Source organism: Mytilus trossulus, chromosome 1, assembly GCF_036588685.1.
Source record: "Mytilus trossulus isolate FHL-02 chromosome 1, PNRI_Mtr1.1.1.hap1, whole genome shotgun sequence".
Taxonomy (NCBI): Eukaryota; Metazoa; Mollusca; class Bivalvia; order Mytilida; family Mytilidae; genus Mytilus; species Mytilus trossulus.
Window position 1 is genome coordinate 81639389 of NC_086373.1, and position 23175 is coordinate 81662563.

Here is a 23175-nt window from a genome sequence, read left to right on the forward strand (position 1 = left end):
AGTTCACTTTATGTGCCCTGAACTCTACGTCTGACCTTCCCCTACACAAATATTTGGGTCACACAGCAATGTGTCCTATTTGTGGGTGTGAGAAGAAACAACTAGACTTTTACACATTTCGATCATTCTGAAAACTTTAATGTGTGATTGTATCAGATTTGCACAGGTCAAGTAATATTTATGTACTAATTTGATCTAAAAACTGAAAAGTGTGGAAACACACAAATGTCTTCACTCCAAAACAAGTTGTACACTAAGACATCATTTTTTTTAAGAAGCAATTTGACTAATGTAATGGAAAAGCATGATAAATGCAATTATGAGAATAAAAATATTAACAAATGAGGTATTTGCTAGTTATTATCAATTTCAAGTTTTCTATCCACATCAGTCACTGAAAAAAAAATGCCCTTCCCCAAGTACCTATGGTTAAGACATATTAGTTTTGCCAAAGACTTTTATTTATTTTTAAACTATTGATGATAGATATTTCTATATACTTGCCACAAAGTAGTTTTTATGATGATATTTAACAGCTATGTCAAATTTATTTTCAGATAATTAAGCTTGTTTTCAAGCGACAGGGTGTGTAAAATAATTAAAGTCTATCAATTATCAATTTTGTAAGGAGTTTATATAAATTTGATTCAAGGTGTCCCAAATATGATGAAAAAGGGGGCATAATTATCCAAAAAGGAAAAAATACAGAAACCTTTTTAAAAGTAATAAAAAGAAGTGGCCAGTGGCCATAGGCGAATCCTGGGGTGGCGTTAGCCCCACCTTTTGTGGAAAAAATTTAGTTGATTATATAGGGAATCATTAAAGCATGACTGGAGCGCAACCCCCCCATTAGGTCAGTCAGCTGGCCCCCCTTAGGAAAAGTTCTGGATCTGCCACGGGTGGCAGATCCAGTAATTTTCATAAGTAGAGCCCCCCTGGGCCAGCCCCTTAAATCTGCCTCTGGAAGAGGTAATGTGTTGCCAATGAGACAACTCACCCTAAAGTCAAAATAATTTTGAAAGTTGCCAATTATACATTGTATGTCACTTTACTGCCTTCGTCAATGAGCAAAACCTCAACAATAGCAAGCTAGCTACAAAAACAGCTCATTTCCAGGTAAAAATGGATATTAATTAAGGCACTCAAATAGATTAAACAGTACAAAGGCAATGATAGAATTCAGAAATTAAATATTAAAAGATAGCCCTTACAAAATGTTTTCAGAAAATAAGCAGAAAAAAACCTTGCTATTAGGTAACTCAAGAGTGACTTGAGTTGAAGCAAAACTTAGTAGAATTATACTTGTATTTTTGTAATTATACCCCCACTTTAAAAAAGGGGGGTATACTGTTTTACCTCTGTCTGTCCTTCCGTCAGTCAGTCCGTCCGTCCCATGAATATTGTTCGTCACATTTTTCTCAGGAACTACAATACAAGGATTTCTGAAATTTGGTTTCAGGATTTATATAAGTCAGCTATACCGTGTGATGCGTTTTCAGATTCATCACTCGAAAACTTCCTGTTTACCGAACACTTGCATATTTTGGGTATCATCAGTGAGCAGTAGCTCGCAGTTTCACTTGTTATTCATTTATTTTTCTTGAATGTGTAACATAATTAGACTTATTGCTAGTTTTGTACTAACATGAGCAAAATGGGTTAGTACTTACATGAGCAACACAGTATGTGCAACATCTGGAGCAGGATCTGCTTACCTCAGAGATCACCCCACATTTTTATAGGGGTTGATATTGCTCACTCTTTAGTTTCCAAAGTCATGTTTTATATACTGTTGCTTGTCTATTAGTAGTTTTATTTTTTCAATAGCGTTGTCAATTTGTTTTCAACAGGCATTTGATTAATCTTTTGCTATCTTTTCCCCTCTCTTTTAATTTGTAAAACCACTTTTAATGAGTTTAAGAGAACCAGACTGAAGATTAAAAACTCATACTAACCAGATGCATTATTAAACCTCAATTAAAAATTATCTTGTTCTATTAAATCAGTATACATTAACCTAGATTAAAATTATTAAAAGAAAAGCACAATTTTAATTTTTATAAATTTTATATTTTTTGTGTCTTAGTTATCAGATTTTATTCATAAAAAGTTTGTTTTTTCCAGTTTGTATACAATAACTCAAAAGTGCTTTTAGAAGTTCCATGAACTTTTTTTTATTTTTTCTTTATTTTTTTCATGAATTTCTGACATGACATTGAGGAGTAATGGAACTTAATTGTTGAAAAGGGGACATGTGTAAAATGAACTCATGTCACATCTCATTATTTCTTTTGCAGAAAATGTGAAAAAGAAAATAATGCAAAAAAACTCCTTTTATATATTTTGAATTTGTCACATTCCTGATCATAGCTATATATTATATTGACTGAATTATAACAACAGCCATGTAATGTATGTAAGATTCAAAGTTCTTGAAAGCAGTAGTTTAATTTAAAACTTATTTACAGTTAATATTTTAAAAAGAACCAGCATGCCTTTACATGAAAATATGACTTTAAAAAACAGTATCACTAAATAATATTGTCTGTATATAATATACAAAGGTAACCATAATACTTCTAATGTATGAATACTATTTAATTATATAGATTTTAAATAAGTAAGCCATTTAAAGGTATGAGTCCTATTTTCTGACTTTTAAACTAGATCTTGAATATGGTCTACAAAGTAAACATCAGTGATCTGAATTTGAATAGCATAAATTCATGGTTTTTATTATTTTTTTTAGATTTAGGATAATACTGATTTACTTCCACAAAATCTTAGGTAAATGTATATACAATACTAGTACATTAAAATAAACCAAAGTCAAGTTAATCCTAAGAACAGGAAATAAGATTAAGAATTTGTATCCTTAAAAATAATAATGACATAAGAATCAGCTCACACTTAGTTTGGATATATATGTATATGTATATAGGTTTAATAACTAGGGCCATGGCATACCTTTTAACCTATTAAAATGGAAAAATACAGGTCATGACCTGCATTGAAGAATAAAATTTCAGTTTGTAATGTGTATGAACCTTTTTTACCAGCTTAAAAAAATCTGACTGGCAAAGGCTGTATAGCCAGCCAAGGTCGTTAAAATCTTCCATTTGTTGTTTGATTTAAGTAATTAGGGTGTCTCTCCCAGAATTCCAGTCAGTTGACAGGTATGACATGTAAATCTGCATGTATCCCAGGTAACCAATAAAGGAGTAAGTTCGGTAAGGGCCATATTTGGCCCCAATTTTAAAGTTCATAGTTACAAGACAATAAATGTTTTAAGATGCCTTAACGACATGTTAGAAAGTTAAACAGAACTGTTTTTGTCAAAGTTTAATTCTAACACGTTGAATTTTACATCCAAAAAAGGGGAAAAAAAGGGATTTTGGTGAGATTTGTCAAAATCAGCTAGATTTCAACCGAATAAAGGACAAGGAAACATAGAGCGCAGGCGTCGACAAGCTTAAGATTGAAATAAGACATGTGAAATGTCTTCACAGACATTATTTTAAAAGATCTTTGTTGTCGACGTATGCGCTCTATGTTTCCTGACCAATAATCTATCGAAATTTACGCATTTTCATTGTTTTTTTCGTGAAAAATCATTATAAGTACAACTTGTGACGTCATAATGAAACACAGAAACGTAAAATTTTCAACAAAATGGTTTATATCCTAGCTAGTCAATGTATTAGCTGTAATTTATCGTGATATTGGTCGCTAAATCTGAATTTGAAATTTTCGCTAAAAAAGGGGGCCAATTTAGGACCTTATCGAACATACTCCTTTGTGTGTATAATGTTTTCCAAAATTTCCCTTTTGTTAATTTATAGTATTTTCTTTAGAAAATGGAGGTGTTTGCATGCAAGATCACAGACCTTGAGAGAGATAGGAAAAGATTAAAGATAGACAATCATGATGTTATCATATTGAAACACAAAGGGATATTCTATGCCCTAGACAGTTTTTGTTACCGTGAGTATTGACTGGAATAAATATTACTTAAAGGAGAGTTGGATAAAAAAAAATAATCAGACTGCCTGTCTCAATATCTTAAGGTCTATATGAGTTCCATTATTGGACCATTATCCTTGCAGGGCACTTACTTACTCTCTCTGAATAGTCCTTAGACTAGTGAAGTTCTGCAGAACACACAAACATGACAAAGTAATTCAGATAATGATTATTCTGACTTTCCAGGTATTTAGTGAATGATTCTTAGACATTGTGATTTCGGGGACTGCACACTACAATGGAAAATCCAGAAATTTTCATAAGTCAGGGCCAACTGACTGCCTATAGGTAAGAGGGGGCCTTCATACTTCATAATTTATACTTCAGTGATTCCCTATATAATCAACCATTTCAAAATAATTCGGGGCTTGCCCCCTCTAAATTCACCTCTGCACTGATTAAAAAATCTTGGAGTAGCTTCAGATGTAAAATTGTCACACAGAAAGATCAGAGAAAAATTTAAGAAAATAGAGAAAATCAGTTTTATAAATTTAAATGTTCATACTTTCAATAAATAAACTTTATTTTAGATGCTGGTGGACCACTATATAAAGGTGATATTGAAGTAAGTATTTTTTAAAAGTCACGAAGAAACCACAAGGGTTGACTGGAACATAGAAATTGTGCCATCAATTGGATTTTTTCAATTCCAGCAGTAAAACCCTTTCTGTAGTGGTGAATCTGTTTGGGATGTACATGTATCAAATACACAGTCACTTCAAAGAGAAATGTGAATACCTATCTTGATGCCATCATGAAGAGAAGTGCCATTCCCTATGCATGTTAAAGAACATTTGAAAAAACTCATGGGTGGGCATGGGGTGGTCTGTAGGTAGCCTGGCAAAATTTCTGTTACTATCCATCAATCCTCATTATCCCTTATTCTTCTTTTTTCCATCATATCTCATTTTCCAGTTGCTGTTGAAATCTCCCCCTTTTCATCCCAGTTGATTACTTTCTTGCAGAACTATACTATATTAATTTTTAATTTTGTTCTTTCCTGAACATGCACCACTAACTGCCACTCATGCTACATGAATTCCCTATTTGAGTAAATAGATTTTCCCACAAAAAGGCTGGAGGCAGACCTCTGCCCCTCCCCCTTAAATCCGCCTCTATTTGTTGGTGAAGGAAGCATGAGTATACTTTAGTTTTAAAGTCAGAAAAAGATTTTTTAAACTGATTTTAAACCATATCTTAATATTTTTGAAGTGAGAATGTCTAGGTAACATTTAAATGAAAGAATAGTCAAAATTTGTCCCATGTTTGTCATATCCCAACATTTTTACAAGGAATTTACAAAAAAGGGTCCCCAATGTAAATAAGAGAAAACTCTTTAATGGGAAATCCTTGGGAAAATATCAATTCATTATTACCTTAAGAGACATTATAAGTTTAAAACATGTATATTCAGTGGTGGATCCAGATCCTTTTGTAACGCTACAGTGATTCCCTATATAATAATTTTTTCCCATGAAAGGGGGAGGGGTGAGGCCCCCAGGATCCACCTATGATATTTAAAGACAGACTTTATATAGTTAATATGAATATTGAATAGAATGCTCCAAGCTCAAATTATTAATGTTTTAATTAATCAACTCACCTGTATAAGTTGAATGAATAGAATCTCAAGCTCTTCTAATAAAACTCTCTATATGTACATGTACATCAGTTAAAGTAGATTTTTTAGCCAGGAATTCAACTATATTTTCAACCAAAAACAGTTTGAAATTAGTAAATTAGATTTTTTTAACTAATTTCTTTAGATTATGTTCCTAAATTCAAATATATCCAAGAGAAAAATGCACAAACAGGACACAAAACCTAGATAGGTAAATGAATGAAAGAACAAAATTTAAAAAATGTTGACTTTGTGAGGGAGTATTTTTCCTACAAGTACACTCTACATTGCAATATGTTATCATCTGTTACAAGTGAAGGACACACATGTCATACCATATACTATGTTATTTTTATTCATTTCATGATAACATGATCAAATTAAAAAATGCCCTATGACTTTTGTCATGTTCATTTTACCTTAAATTGTCCATGAAATAGACCACTGGTACACTAAAAGATGAAAACTATTGATTTATAGATAACAGTGCATTTCTGGAATGTACTATATATTACATCAATGGCATATTTGCACTTTATATTTACAAGTTAAACATAGTTTATCTTGACCAATGGTCAAATTCTAGCCTTGGCATCACTATGGAACTGTGGCTTCTTCATTTATCTATTCATTAGCATCTCAAACTATTTGGTCACTTGTTTGTTAATTAAGACTTTATTTTTATAATACAGATAATTATAATGAGACAAGAAGTTGCAAAAGGGATATATAAATGTTATTGTCCATCTGTATCACTGTTGATACAAGAGAGTCCCAGTTTATAATCCACCTTTATCAAATGCTTGATCATGGAGAAAGCTTAACCCTTTTTCAAGGTTAAAGGTCAAATATCAATGTTACAATATGATTTTGGAGATAACCTTTTGTAGGCACTGTTAGCTTCAGCCTTCACTTGTGTGATCTTCATTAACATTTGTTCAACTTATACACATTGATTTGTAGACTCAAGTATTTAACCTTGGTATTGCTGTGTAGATAAGTTTTTGAACTCTTTTGATATCAAGGTCAGAGATGACTGGTCAAGAATACAGTACTGACTAAATGACCATTTTAGAAAACCTTCACCTAGGGATAAAATGAAGTACATGGAGAGAATATGTGAAGGTCATAGGTCAAATCATGTCATTTGAGGGTATCATAAAATTATAGTCTTTCATTGTTCTCAAATCATCTACAATTTAGAAGACAGATTTCATACTCAAAGTTCTAGCTCAAAACCTGTTATTGAGATATTACAGCTGGTAAATAATGTAGCATTTGAGTCTCATTACATCTTAATTGTAATAAACAAATAAATAAATGTTCCAAAAATTGAGGGGGGGGGGGGGGGGTTTGAAAGTCAAAATTTTACAATGTATATCACCTAAAGGCATTGATAAAAAAAAAAACTATTCAAATTGTATTTGATGGAATAGGAATGCTTTTTTTAATTCATGCTTTTTCAGATGTTTTCCATATTTTGATACAAACTTAACAAAATTGAATCTTTAAACATTACTGCCAGAAGCTATTTAGGGGAGACAACTTTAAACAATGTTTATGATTTAACACTTATCTCTTTACCTGGACTTTAGTTGTCAAGTTAGGATAATAAACAATTTATACGCATATTTGCTTTGAAGAAGGGATAATAAACATTTATGCATGTATTTCCTTTGAAGAAAGGATAATAAATAATTTATATTTGGTTTGAAGTAAGAATAATAAAAACAATTCTTATTTGGTATTTTTTAGTTGAAAGGTCAATACAGTACAATAATCATTGATATGAATAATAATTTAGGTAAAAAAATATAAAAATAAAATGATTTACATTTCGCTTTTTCTATTATTCTTTAATAATTAAAATTTTACCACAATGTTTTTCTAACGATGTACTTTTTAGCTCACCTGGCCCGAAGGGCCAAGTGAGCTTTTCTCATCACTTGGCGTCCGTCGTCTGTCGTCGTCCGTCGTCGTCCTGCGTCCGGCGTTAACTTTTACAAAAATCTTCTCCTCTGAAACTACTGGGCCAAATTTACCCAAACTTGGCCACAATCATCATTGAGGTATCTAGTTTGAAAATTGTGTCCGGTGACCCTGCCAACCAACCAAGATGGCCGCCATGGCTAAAAATAGAACATAGGGGTAAAATGCAGTTTTGGCTTATAACTCAAAAACCAAAGCATTTAGAGCAAATCTGACAAAGAGTGAAATTGTTTATCAGGTTAAGATCTATCTGCTTTAAAATTTTCAGATGAATCTGACATTCCGTTGTTAGGTTGCTGCCCCTGAATCGTTAATTTTAAGTAAATTTTGCTTTTTTTGGTTATTATCTTGAATATTATTATAGATAGAGAAAAACTGTAACAGCAATAATGTTCAGCAAAGTAAGATCTACAAATAAGTCAACATGACCAAAATGGTCAGTTGACCACTGTAGGAGTTATTGCCCTTTATAGTCAATTTTTAACCATTTTTCGTAAATCTTAGTTATCTTTTAGAAAAATCTTCTCCTCTGAAACTACTGGGCCAAATTAATTGAAACTTGGCCACAATCATCTTTGGGGTATCTAGTATAAAAATTGTGTCCAGTAACTCGGCCAACCAACCAAATTGACGGCCATGGCTAAAAATAGAACATGGGGGAAAATGCAGTTTTTGGCTTATAACCCAAAAAACAAAGCATTAAGAGCAAATCTGACAGAGGTAAAATTGTTGATCAGGTCAAGATCTATCTGCCCTAGAATTTTCAGATGAATTGGATCATCGGTTGTTAGGTTGCTGCCCCTAAATTGGTAATTTTGAGGAAATTTTGCTGTTTTTTTGTTATTATCTTGAATATTATTATAGATAGAGATAAACTGTAAACAGCAATAATGTACAGTAAAGTAAGAACTAAAAATAAGTCAACATGACCAAAATAGTCAAATGACCCCCTAAGGAGTTATTGCCCTTCATAGTCATTTTTTAACAATTTTCACAAAATTTGTAGATTTTTACTAACATTTTCCACAGAAACTACTGTTATAGATAGGGATAATTGTAAGCAGCAAAAATGTTTATTCAAGTAAGATCTTCAAAAACATCACCATCACCAAAACACAATTTTGTCATGAATTCATTTGTGTACAATGTTTAATATTAACATAGACCAAGGTGAGCGACACAGGCTCTTTAGAGCCTCTAGTTTTAGTTATTAATAAATAGAGATACAGATGTCAGAGGGAATTCAAATCAACAATACAAATAACAATAGATACCTAGATGAGAACATAGCTGTCAAAAATTTAAAAAAATATATTGATAATCTAACTGTTAGTGAACTCACAAAAGGATACCCCATGTTATCCCTCAAAATGGATTGTCTCCCTCTTTAACCTGTTGGAAAAAGATTGTCATTCATTAAGCACATCTGAAATTAATAAATACCAATCCAGTCTATAATGACCTCTGACAGGCGCATGAACATTTGGCAGAGAATCAGACAAGTGATAATAATAAATAATAAATACCTTTCTTGTTTATTCATATTATGTAGGGTCATCGTATCATGTTTTTTGTAGAAAGTTAAAATTCTTCCTGTCTTGTATGTCCATAATTCTTTGTTATACATATATTATTTTTTTTTATGTTGTAAAGGTCTTTTATGTAAATTTTATAGATTTTCATATAAGAAATGTTAGGTGGGTTTCTATAAAACAGCAATCCAACAATAAAAGTTCTCCAAAATAATTGTCTAGAGGGAAACAAATAGTTTGCAGTAAGTTCAATCAGACTTTTAACTCATTCCTTACCTCAATTAGTGAAAGAACTAGAGGGCTGCGGCCAAAGAAAAGAACAAAACAATTTTTTAGTACTACTAGTACCTTACAAAAATGCTTGAAGTTTATACTGAAAGAAATCAATAGATTTTATTTGAAGTCTATAGTAAATATTTTTTGTTCTCATTTCAGGATATTGGTAGCCATTCTTGTATTGTTTGCCCATGGCACAGATATAAAGTGACATTACAGACTGGAGAAAACTTTTACCAGGTAGGTAGAATAACCTATGAATCTACTAAAGATAACCTGAATGAGACTTACAGTATTCTAAACAGAAATCAATGTAATCTAGCACCACCAGTATTCTCTAGGTGATCATTACTATTGATTTGATGTTTTCTGACAAAGATGTTCGTGTATAAAATATTCAATGTACTTTAAAGTTGATCATAGATACATATTTTTAAGATCGAATTTGCTAATACTTAGCCAAAAAATCAAGCTTGATACTGTCTGAATTTGGATTGTGATAAAATTTTGGACATAATATAGGTTTCTGACATAAAATAAATGTGGTCAAAGATCTTACAAATCTATTGCATAATACTGTGCAATTAAAGATTTCTTTCTGAAACTTTTAAAAATTTGAAAAAAATTGAAGAAAAGAAATTGCGATAAAATTTTTGAAGTTAAATACGCGTAGATTGGTTTTAATACATATAATCCTAGTAGTAAACTTTCCTATGTCCCCTTAAATGGCTAAGATGAAAATTGAAAGATCATATCATAGGGAACAAGTGTACTTAGTTTCAAGTTGATAGGACTTCATCTTCATCAAAAACTACCGTGACCAAAAACTTTAACCAGAAGATGGTCAGACAGACGGACGATTGAACTGACTACTGGACCCACAGACCAGAAATATAATGCCTCTCTACCATTGAAGATTGGGGCATAAAAGACTTTTTTATAAGTATCTTACAAAAAATGAAAGCTTCAGAGCAAATGCAAGGTGATTTCCATATAGTCAATATTTCCATCAGCATTACTATTTTAAAATAATTGATCTGCACTGATTTTTCAAAATCGTTAAATTATTAAGAAATAATTCAGGGAGGCTTGAATATATTGTGATTTTACCACGGGTTGGCCCTTTATGACAAATATCGGCATAAAGGGACAACCCGTGGTAAAATCTAGATATATACAAGCCCCCATGAATTATTTCGATTCTAATAGGACAAATACGTAAATTCTTTTTGATCAAAGCGCTCTAGGTGGAAGCAAATATTTGCCATTCCCATAAATAAATGCACTATTAAATTGAGAAGAACATAACAGGAAAGTTGTTTATGTTCAATCCTTTTGCTTGTTTTTACCTTTTAAATCATAAGAATCTGAGATGTTGCTGAATGTTTAGAATAAAACGGCTGATGTGAGGAAATGAGCCTTGAGTCGACAGTAAAAGTCTACAGATCCTATCCCAAAAAAAAAGCTGATACAGCACATTTTAGCATTGTTTCATTACGTTTCCTTATTGTGATGATTTTCGGTTTCAGAAGCGTGTATTTTCCTGTAAATGCTTATATTCTTACATTAATGTTCTATGACGTCAGAAAACTCATTCATAAAAAAAATATGTGACGTGGGAGTACGATCGGAACAGCCCAGGAAATATATTCATATTTTACCACGGGTGTGTACTCAAAGCCTTTGAAGGACGTCATTTTAGAATCTGAAATAATCATGATTTTAGTTTTTAATAAAATTCTGGCCAGAATTGTACACATTAAAGCTCATGATATGCAATTTCCCATTAAAACAATATTTGCAATTAGCACAACTCTTAACAAATAATTGATAATCACTTAATTTTGAATTTGTCTGTGACATTGGTGATATAAACCTATAATATTTAAATTTCATAAAAATCTGGCAAGAACTGCACATCCAATGGTTGGCAAGGCAATTTTCTTTATGAATTAATTTTGAAAATCAATATTTCCAAGGGGCATAACTTTTTTTTTTAATATAATTAATCAGCACTGATTTTCAAATTTATCCAAGACGTTGCTAATATAAACCTGATATAAGTTTAATAAAAAAAAAAATTGTACACATGACAGAACTTACAATGGAATTTTCCATCTAATTAATCTTTCCAAGGGGCATAACTCTTTTAACAATTAATTGATCTGCATGGATTTTCGAAGCTCTCCCAAGCTTTGCTGATAACCTATGATACAAGTTTTACAAAAGAATGGCACGAATTGTACACTAGAGAGCACTAGGAAGACAGGACGCATGCACAGACACACTCTCCATTTTTCTATGTTCCCTGCAATGGGTTGCTCAGAGGACAATAATGCAATAAATTACTTATTTTACTTAAATCAACAATTTTACAAATGTATTGCCAATCAGTCTCAAAATTTGAAGATTTAAGCAAAGGACTATGCTGATTTTGTATTGCTATTTTACAATACAAAATGGCGCTATACAGTTAATCTACATTAAGAAAGATAGGATACATGTTGGGTAAATAATTGCAAACTCTTTCACCATCCACATCAAAGAACTCCTTCTCTCATGAAAATTGACTGCAGTTTACTGGACTATTTTGTTATCTTCTCTCACCAATTTTCAGCTTTAAAAATTAATGCACATTGTAGACTTCATAAATTATTCTAACAAAACTTTTATTTTGCATCACTTCTTTTTACTTAAAGCTTTATAAATTCTAAACTAGACATCTGTAATGCTGCACATTTTTGTGTAATAATTGTCAACCTTTGTATTTCAGTCAATTGATCCTTATAACACAAAGAAAGCACCAGTATGGACCTGTGGAGGTGTCAAACAGCGTACTCACCAAGTTATTATTAAGGATGAAGTTATCTACCTAAAACTATCTCCATGTTCAGGTGACCTAGCCTCAGATCATTACAACTCACCTGAATATAAGTATAAAAATGATCTCACCTGAAAATTAGTGAGATTGGAGTTACCTCCCTTATAGTACCAATTCACTGCTGAGTGGTCCAATCTCAATAATGAAGAATAGAAGCACTATGGAGGGCCCTCATGGGGTTTTTGATTATGTGATTACTTGGCCGTTTTTTTAATGATTATTTGATTATTAAGCCAAATATTTCATGATTATTTGATTACCTAGGACTGTATTTTTAGTTTATGATTATTTGATTACTAAAGATAAGCAAATATTTAATGATTATGTGATTATATTGGCAAAAAAATGGTGATTATGTGATTACTAGGACCCCCCCATGAGGGGCCTCACTAAAGGAGATGAACATGTTAGATAGGAGAAAACAGACAAAGATATGCTGTGAATGACTTTTTTCCAGAAAGCTTCATGTGATATTAGGAAAATTTGTTCAGCTTTGCTGGTCTTAACTGAAATTATTCAATCCAGCGAAAACATGCTCTTGGGCATTGGGCTTCACAGAAAATATGTAATATTTGAAAAAACTAGACCAAACAAATAAATGTTGATTTATAGAATGTATCATTTGATTTATGATAAATGGATTTTACTAAGAAGTAAGAAATAAAAGAAACAAATGGAATTAGTCAATTTTATTCCTAGTAACAAAGTAACTATATCAAAAACAGGACATCATAACAAATATCACATGTCATTTTAATACGTATACAATGATGGCACATTGGTTTGCCTGACACTGGAAATACATTATTGCTTAAGCAGAGCCGTATCATTGTATGTATAATAAGTCCAACAGTATAGTTAAATTAATATCAGTAGAAACCAAATAAATATTAAGAAATGCATGTGAAGCTTTAGTTAGATTAAATGAAAACAGTAATAAATGATTGAATTTCAAACAGAGGTGCAACATTTATTACATAATCAAAATAGAAGTCCCTTTATAGTATTAGTTACAAATTGAATAAAATTTCTGTTATATTTTTTACACTGGAACAAATTAAGAGATTACTGTATTGTATTTGAAGCTTTAAGGACGTCCATCGGTAGTTTTACTGTCGCAAATTTAGTTTACCTGGCGACGCGGAGCGGAGACAGGTAAACGGTTATTTGCGACAGTAAAACTACTGATGGACGTCCGAAAAGCTTCAAATACAATACAGTTATCTCTATTCTAATGCAAAACAAGTTTATAATTAAATTTCAACCATTATTTCAGTGTAAAATCTTCATTAAAGAAAATTCCGCGAAAAAATGTTATCTTTTTTGGTCCCTACACTAGTGACGTCATAGGTATGCTTCCGGCGTCAAACATAAACACCGGGCGTTTTCTGGCTTCTGTGCCACTTCAAAATGTAATAAAATTTGATAAAAAGAAGATTTGTAGGCGCAACAAGTGAGTTTTTTGTTTATTATTGTAGAAATAACATGTCAATATATTCCGAAATTCAAAATGTCGGCTTCCTTAGTTACAGACAAGGAGATAGAGAATTTTACGCTTGCTGTCATCCAATCAGAACAAATGTTACAAAATAATTGCATTAGAATATTAGATTTATGTATGAGAATAAAGGGTCTATCAAAGATACCAGGGTTATAATTTGATACACCACCAGACACGTTTTCGTCTACACAAAGACTCATCAGTCGGCTCAGATGAAAGTGGTTCGAAAGCCAAACAAGTAAAAAGTTAAAGATAATTGTTTATTAATGTTTCCAGGAGAACCTCTGTTAGAAGAAACAAATATATGTTGACACCATCTTGTAATCAAGGCAAGATTGAGAAAAGAGTCTTAAATTATGTTGGAAATGAAATACATGTATGCTAAATGTGCAACAATATTCAATGTGTGAATATTAACCTATCAACATATTTCTATTACAAGCACAATGAAACATTAAAAAAGTCACTGGAGCATAGCAAATGGAGAAAAAATCCTAGCAATATATTTCAACTAATCTCTGTTGGGAATGTCTACATAACACATAGTCCTGGCTGCTTTATAAGACAAGAAATTTCCATCAAGGAAAATGAAACAAATATTTACAAATGAGAGTAACATCAACAAATATATATGTGCACATGGTAGAGATACGACATTATTCGAACTGGGAACATGGCATTAAAAATAAACCTGTGCCCTTCAATACAAGAATCTTATTAAGCTTAGTGGGCAAGGTAATTTTGATTAGGCTTGCCATGTCAAGATGATAGTACTTATTTCCACCTATGCATAATACATTCACTACATCTACTAAACTCCAAGGAATATTCAAAACGGAAAGTCCCTAATCAAATGGCAAAATCAAAAGATCAAAAACATTAAACAAATGGATAACAGCTGTCATATTCCTTACTTGGTACAGGCATTTTCTCTTGTAGAAAATGGTGTATTAAACCTGGTTTTATAGCTTGCTACAAGCACTAGTACAAGTGGTACCTCCTAGAATCCCCTTTTAAAAGTTATGAATGGGAGCCTTACAAAATCATGGTATTACTATAATATAATGTGTATGACTGAATTATTATGAAAAGTGACTATGTTTATATCAAATTGAAATGCTACTTTAAAAAGTTATCGAATGAATATCCAAATAAAATACCACCAACATACAATTCTGATTATATCTTTGATTGAACCAACATTTATTGTATATTTATTTATAACAAATGCATTATAAGCACTGAGATCAACAATTTTACAAAAATGAGTATAACAGATTTGATATGAACTATCAGTAGTTTATCATGTAAAAGATATCTTTTTCTATCTACATGTAAAATAATAAAACAATATAAACAATCAGAGGGAGCTGAAAAATACATATTTAATAATGATATTAAGTAACCTTCTTTTATTGCTGCATTTTTTTTATATAATAGCATAGCAAACAATTTACCATACCTAGGAATTTGAACCATTCAAATGAGTAAGGAGGGCAAAGAAATAGTTTTTTCATCAAACCAGTAGGTTAGATCACAAAACCTCCCCTATTAAAACTGAATTAGTGAACTAATAGAAGGTATATAAAATACATACAATAAAAACAGTCCAGGAAAAGCACTTTACTAATATACTAAATAACAGTATAATAGATAACAAAAAATAAGTATATACAATATACATGGAATACTGGTACCATACCATAGGAACCTACTGAAATGAAACACAGTACTTAGTTAATCTTCATAGAAGATTTCAGGCAACAATGTCATAAACAGTGCAAGTGCAATCCACAGAAAATTCAATGAAGAAATATTTTTAAAAGTATTTCTTTAAACTACAAAAAGAATGAACTAGTGAATTTATGTTAATCCAAAAAATTCTAGATATTGTGATTGAAAAATACTTATCAAACTTTATCAATAATTTTATCAAAATTAAAAAAGGTTTGGCCAATATATAACATCTTTATCCTTGCTGTAAAATATATTGAGAAGGTGCACTCCATGAAAAGGGTCAAACAGTAAGTACATTGCCATCAAAGAAAGAAAGTTAACAATTGGAATGGAAAATTGTTAAGGTCACCATCAAGTTGTCAATAATGGGCATGTCTTGTATAAAAAAGTTCTCTTGTTTGACCTTCATTAATGATCAACAGTGAAAATATTTAAATGCATACACTATATCTTAAAGCAGAACAAAAAGACACTGATTATTAATGAAGAACCAGTATGTTTTATGTCTTGCCTACATGTATACAATAAGGTTTAGGTGATGCACAAGTTTAATCCCTTTGAAAATTTCCCCGACAACTTATTTGAGTAGTGAAACCAAAAATTTACACAGCCAGAACCTTAAATCAATTTAATTTTGATGTATTGCTGAAGTCTGCATACAAGCAATTTTTTTACTTCCCTTTAAAATTTAAATTTGTGGTTCCCTTTCATCCAGGAACGCCACAACAAAATGGTATCCCAGAATAATAATGACCAAAAGTAACCAGGTATAATAAATTGAATATGACTACTGTTCTAGCTCTCATTTTGGTCATCACTCTTATAAATAACAAAATCGTTAAAATAAATAATAACTACTAAATACCTGGTTAAACACATAACTTCTAAATGTATTACAAACAAATAAATGATAAATTAAGTTAAAGGAAACTATGACAATCTTTTAAATGCTTAGATAAATAAATCTGTATGTAATGTTGCCCTAGCCATGATTGAAATTGGTGGGTAGTCTGTATTCCTACTACAATTAAAACCAGTAAGTAATCTTGATCAGTGCATTGATTTGATTGGATGAGTAATCTTGACCTGTATCCCTGTTATGACTGGAACAATAATCTCTGATAGTGTGGATAAATCTCATTGTCAGACAGATGTAGTGAAAACTCCAAAGCCACCAAACAAGCAAATTCAAATGTCAACAACTCCTTCCTATGTAATCTAAAGTCATCTTCCACTTGCTGTTCAAAATAAAAACATAAAATATAAATAATTTAAAGGTATGCATTCAACAGTTTTCTTGTTTGAATTGTTTTACATTGTCATTTTGGGACATTTTATAGCTGACTATGTGGAATGGGCTTTGTTCGTGAAGGCCATACGGTGACATATAGTTGTTAATTTCTGTTTAAAGTTGGTCTCTTGTGGAGAGCTTCACGCAATTCATTTTGAAATGAAGAAAGACAAGAGATTTCTGTTAGCCAATCAAAATAACACATACACCTAATGTAATTATTCATTAATGCAACTACAAGTTCTTCAACATTGGAAGAAACTCAAATGTACAAATTAGGAATATATATTTACCTCAATAAGTTTAGTAAGCTCTGGTCCTTTTACATCATTTAACTTAGCAGACAGAATTAGACATGCTCTAGGTATATATATTTACCTCAATAAGTTTAGTAAGCTCTGGTCCTTTTACATCATTTAACTTAGCAGACAGAATTAGACATGCTCTAGGTATATATATTTACCTCAATAAGTTTAGTTAGCTCTGGTCCTTTTACATCGTTTAACTTAGCAGACAGAATCAGACATGCTCTAGGTATATATATTTACCTCAATAAGTTTAGTTAGCTCTGGTCCTTTTACATCGTTTAACTTAGCAGACAGAATCAGACATGCTCTAGGTATATATATTTACCTCAATAAGTTTAGTAAGCTCTGGTCCTTTTACATCATTTAACTTAGCAGACAGAATTAGACATGCTCTAGGTATATATATTTACCTCAATAAGTTTAGTTAGCTCTGGTCCTTTTACATCGTTTAACTTAGCAGACAGAATTTGACATGCTCTAGGTATATATATTTACCTCAATAAGTTTAGTAAGCTCTGGTCCTTTTACATCATTTAACTTAGCAGACAGAATTAGACATGCTCTAGGTATATATATTTACCTCAATAAGTTTAGTAAGCTCTGGTCCTTTTACATCATTTAACTTAGCAGACAGAATTAGACATGCTCTAGGTATATATATTTACCTCAATAAGTTTAGTTAGCTCTGGTCCTTTTACATCGTTTAACTTAGCAGACAGAATCAGACATGCTCTAGGTATATATATTTACCTCAATAAGTTTAGTTAGCTCTGGTCCTTTTACATCGTTTAACTTAGCAGACAGAATCAGACATGCTCTAGGTATATATATTTACCTCAATAAGTTTAGTAAGCTCTGGTCCTTTTACATCATTTAACTTAGCAGACAGAATTAGACATGCTCTAGGTATATATATTTACCTCAATAAGTTTAGTTAGCTCTGGTCCTTTTACATCGTTTAACTTAGCAGACAGAATCAGACATGCTCTAGGTATATATATTTACCTCAATAAGTTTAGTTAGCTCTGGTCCTTTTACATCGTTTAACTTAGCAGACAGAATCAGACATGCTCTAGGTATATATATTTACCTCAATAAGTTTAGTAAGCTCTGGTCCTTTTACATCATTTAACTTAGCAGACAGAATTAGACATGCTCTAGGTATATATATTTACCTCAATAAGTTTAGTTAGCTCTGGTCCTTTTACATCGTTTAACTTAGCAGACAGAATCAGACATGCTCTAGGTATATATATTTACCTCAATAAGTTTAGTAAGCTCTGGTCCTTTTACATCATTTAACTTAGCAGACAGAATCAGACATGCTCTAGGTATATATATTTACCTCAATAAGTTTAATAAGCTCTGGTCCTTTTACATCGTTTAACTTAGCAGACAGAATTAGACATGCTCTAGGTATATATATTTACCTCAATAAGTTTAGTTAGCTCTGGTCCTTTTACATCATTTAACTTAGCAGACAGAATCAGACATGCTCTAGGTATATATATTTACCTCAATAAGTTTAGTTAGCTCTGGTCCTTTCACATCGTTTAACTTGGCAAACAGAATCAGACATGCTCTAGGTATATATATTTACCTCAATAAGTTTAGTTAGCTCTGGTCCTTTTACATCGTTTAACTTAGCAGACAGAATCAGACATGCTCCAGCACATAACTTTCTGTTCTGTTTATTTATCAACAACTGAAAATAATTTAAAAACATACAAATCAGTAAAATTTAATCTCAAAAAGGAAAATCCTCTTATGATATTGATATATGCCATGTTCAAATGATGTTAATTGTATTTAAATGAAAATAAAATAAGTCCACTTAGTATATGGCTCTGGCAAAACATGGGTATATGTCATGAAATACAACAAATCAGTTGTTTTCAGTATTGCTTGGGTCTTAATACAGTAAACAATTATCAGAAACTTAACCATTTAAAATGTTCAATGAACTGCACTCTGGATGTTATAGGCCCTTTTGACAGTCATCTTGGCTAGCTTATATCTAGATGCATTATGACATATAGGACAGTAATATAGTGATGGTTTCAGCACATTTATCACACATCAACCTGGTCAGCAAACAATGTAAATATGTGACCCACACCTTTTGTGAAAAATCCTATATTTCCAATTTAACTGGAATCAAAAACTAGAGGATCCAGGGACTAAACACACACAATGAATATTAACATAATTTTGATACAATGTGACAAGATTATTTGTGATGAATGGAAACTGTGAGAGCCAACATGTTGTAATGCTGACCAAATTTTTCATTATGATTTAAATCCAGATCTACAAAGTATTTGAAAATTGATGGATGATAAAGAGGAATGCCAACCAGTGATAGCCATAAAAATTACTAGCCAAAAATCTTTAAAAAATCTTTAAAAAATTATTGGCATTTACATTTAGAAGATAGAAAGCAAGCGTTGAAAGATCTTAAACAAAAATCAAAATATTTAGCCTGTGCGAATTAATTTTTTGCAAAAAAAAATGTTTGAAGAAATTTTTGTTTAATTGCTGAAATCTGAAATTTTGTTCCCTCAAGATATGGTCATATTTTCAATTCAAATTTCCAATGAAGTTTGCAACCATAATTACCGAATTAAATACATCATAAAATTCTTAAACAGATAATGTTAGGGAGGTAATCTAACATTGTAAAATTTGGTTTTTGGATTACCTGCCTTACATTGCTTTGAAATTGTCCATTAACCAGGAAACCCGTGTTTTTCCCCTTTTTTTGCCTGTAATTCCTAAACAGTTTCAGCCATAACACCCAAAGCCAATCTTAACCATCCCTTTGTGGTATGGAAATTTGTGGTATAATTTCAAACTGAGAGAGATCCATCCATTGTTTAACTCCTTTTCAAAAGACACTATGTATAACTTAACATTTAGTTAATCTTACCTTTAAAATTAGCTTTTCAAAATACACATAGGCTACAGCTACAACCCATAGGTCAACATTGCTCTGAAAGAAATATAAATGTATTTAACTCTTTATTAAACTTAACTAGAAGATATTTCTACAATTTTTCTAAAGTATACTGCTTTAATACTCCAATTTTTTTTTTAGAAATATAATAATCTGAAACTATAAAATGCATACTGTGGATATCTTCCATTTGTTTGATGTGTTTGGACTTTTGATTTTGCCTTTTGATTTTGGATTTTCCTTTTTGAATTTTCCTCGGAGTTCAGTATTTTTGTGTTTTTACTTTTCATTTATATTCGTGGGTATTAATTTTCGTGGAATCCAGAAAACTTGTTTTTTCATGGATATTTGATTTTGTGGTCTAACCAAAGTCTGCAAGCAACATTGATACAAAATGTGTCATTTGTTGAACATTTAAATTAATGGTTTACCTGTACCAGCGAAAACCACAAAATATGGTATCCAATGAATAATAATGAATCCACAGTAGACATTTCATTGTACACCATAGTAAGCATTTCATTATCATATATGTATAACACTATCTAAACATTTTAACCCAACCAAAAGTAAAGTTATTTTCTCAAAGTTGAAAGTGAGAAAGCAAAATTTTAAATTGAGTTTCACTGCGATTATACAGCTTATATGTATAATATAGAATACAGAATGAATTAAACTTTAAGAAAGTTGACACGAAATTGATAGCAATTTCCTCTCATCATATTAGACCCTTAATCCATTTTTTAATTCTTATCAAAACTAACAAATTATTCACACAAAACCAAAATTGACATGACAGATGGGCAAGTAACTACCAGGCAACACTTGGTAACATTGGGTATAATTCATACCAGTTAATGAAAATAAATCTTTAATTATTGTGAAATAACCTTCTAACCATGTTGCATTGATTCACACTTTTTTAATCAGAATGTTACACATTAAATATTATCAATAACACTTTTATCAGAAATATTGCAGATAATAATCTATCACAAACATGAACTTGAATGTAAATAACTGAGGTAATCCATATTTACTGCGTCCTATTTTTCCAAGGTTACTAGACAACAAATCAAATTTCAAACTTCATATTCAATTTTCAAACTTCATATTCAATTTTCAAACTTCATATTCAATTTTCAAACTTCATATTCAATTTTCAATAGATATGAATAAAACAGTATACTTATAACTACTAAGAATTAATTTCTTCTAGCAGCCATTTTCAATTCAGCTAACTAGAGGCTATGTGCTAGCAGAGTTGCAAACCACAACTACTACAATGTATTTAACTGTCACTTTTAATTTCTTAATATAATTATTAAAAGGGAGGTTTCTCATCCTTGTCTCTTACACTTAAAGCAAACAACATGTATATTCCACGAATAATAATACATCCACAGTAACAAGAAGGTTGTAGCACATGAACAAAATGAAATATATTAAGATTCTGTGTGTTTCGAAACTGTTGAACATTCTAACTGATACATGTATAAAGAAACAGGTAATAATTTTCACTTGTAAACTCTTCATTCTCCTCATTTTTGTTCAGGAAATATTTATCATCAACATACCTTGGTGTGTGTTATGACTTTCAGTTCTTTCTTTAAACTGTAAAATTAAATTGCATGATAAACAACTTAAAGGAGATGTCATTTAGAGTTGTAAAGATCAATTTGAGTGTCTTTCTAACATTTCACTGGAAACCTGCATGGCTAACATCAAATTTTTGCAATTGGCATTTTAAAAATTCAATAAATTCTATTTTCAATACTTAAATATATTATGATTTGACACAAAATAGAACCTCTTTTGAGATTTTTTACATTTGATGATTAGAACTTCAAAATTTGATTAGAATAAAACATTTTCAATTCACTGAGATTTAATAACTAAGGAATATTTATTGTATGTTTTGATCCAAGAAAGTTTCTGGTTTCACATATAGGGGTTGTTTTAAAAGGTTTAATATAATAAAGCAATTCAGCTATAGAAATATTCCTCTAAACTATGACTTGGATTTTGCAATAAAATGAAGCTTAGGTCTGTTAGGGGAGATAACATACCTTCTTCGGTCTGTAAGGGGAGATAACATACCTTCTTAGTTTTGTAAGAGTCAGTTGAATATGTGGATTCTTTACTTTGAACTTCTCATTTACTTCTTTCTTCAGAGAAGATGGCTTCACATAATCTATGACAGATGTCTAAAAATCAAAAACACAATAAATATAACATTTAAAACATCAAAAGTAAGAAAACTTTAAGTTTTCCATGCAATTGTTCATATAACATTGTCTAATAAGTAAGTTAGCAATACCTTTCAGAAGTCAAATATTTATGGTCACTAGGGGGCACTGGTTATCAATACCTACCATATAAGAAGTGAAGGTCAATAATTTCCTGTAGCTACCAGACTGTAACTCTGGATCATCTAAGAATTTAGGATCGTACTGGTGACCTGTTCCTTCTTCTACAACTACAATTATAAAATACTTAAATGTTAATGTTCATTAAGATTTATAGCAGTATCTGATTTATAAAACACATCATTTTTTTTTTTCATTTCAATATATATTCAAAATAACTAAGTTTCTGTAACAGCTTTATTTTTACCTACAAAAAGCCAATCAGATTTATTATTATTCAGACATAATTTAACTTGTATGAGGAGAGGCCAAAGTTCCAAGTTCATTAGGAAACAGTAGAATTCTTTGATTTAGTACTTAGCAGAAGTTATTACATGTTGACATGTTTTGGACTAAATACAACAATAAAGAATATATATACATTGTATCTTGTTTTGTTTTTTTTGCTATTCAATTTTTATCTTAATCATGTCTGCAGTTTAGAGGGGGGATAGGATATTTATCGGGACTCTGGGATCAGGTGTTTTTAAGCTCGGGATTTCTGGATTGACCCTTTCGGGATCTGGGAATTCTTTTTTTCGAATTTTGGGACCTCAGGATTTCGTTTTTTTAAGCGTGGGATTTCGGGATTTCATGTTTTGAAGCCCGGGATTTCGGGATCAGGACCCCTCCTATAACCGCTCAGTTTACT

General features: G+C 31.2%; 2 protein-coding genes across 4 annotated transcripts in view; one reads left to right on the forward strand and one right to left on the reverse strand.

Moving 5' to 3' along the window:
* Positions 1–16: 16 nt before the first annotated feature.
* Positions 17–12483, forward strand: LOC134687031 (Rieske domain-containing protein-like). Of its 2 annotated transcripts, none has more exons than XM_063546973.1 (5): positions 17–166; positions 3855–3984; positions 4554–4588; positions 9601–9681; positions 12215–12483. In XM_063546973.1, exons 1-5 carry the CDS (start codon positions 140–142, stop codon positions 12395–12397), a joined length of 456 nt encoding a protein of 151 aa, XP_063403043.1. In that variant the 5' UTR covers positions 17–139; the 3' UTR covers positions 12398–12483. The 2 variants fall into 2 exon arrangements, with proteins under 2 accessions (XP_063403043.1, XP_063403051.1); XM_063546981.1 differs by lacking the exon at positions 17–166 and adding an exon at positions 2145–2787.
* Positions 12484–13949: 1466 nt separating this feature from the next.
* The window catches only part of LOC134687002 (CDK5 and ABL1 enzyme substrate 1-like), a 34141-nt gene continuing 24915 nt past the window's right edge, over positions 13950–23175 (reverse strand). For both annotated transcript variants that reach the window (XM_063546921.1, XM_063546914.1), the window contains 6 exons: positions 22491–22594; positions 22216–22322; positions 21693–21729; positions 20089–20151; positions 18760–18864; positions 13950–16798 (listed from right to left, as the gene is read on the reverse strand). In XM_063546921.1, the coding sequence (XP_063402991.1) occupies positions 16658–16798; positions 18760–18864; positions 20089–20151; positions 21693–21729; positions 22216–22322; positions 22491–22594 (557 nt within the window). In that variant the 3' untranslated portion in view covers positions 13950–16657. The remainder of the gene's footprint in view (positions 16799–18759; positions 18865–20088; positions 20152–21692; positions 21730–22215; positions 22323–22490; positions 22595–23175) is intronic.

Coding starts and splice junctions, on each gene's coding strand:
- LOC134687031 (XM_063546973.1), top strand. CDS start 140: ATGTGTGATTGTATCAGATTTGCACAG. Junction 3,985..4,553: donor CCTAGACAGTTTTTGTTACC/GTGAGTATTGAC, acceptor ACTTTATTTTAG/ATGCTGGTGGACCACTATAT. Junction 9,682..12,214: donor CTGGAGAAAACTTTTACCAG/GTAGGTAGAATA, acceptor TTTGTATTTCAG/TCAATTGATCCTTATAACAC.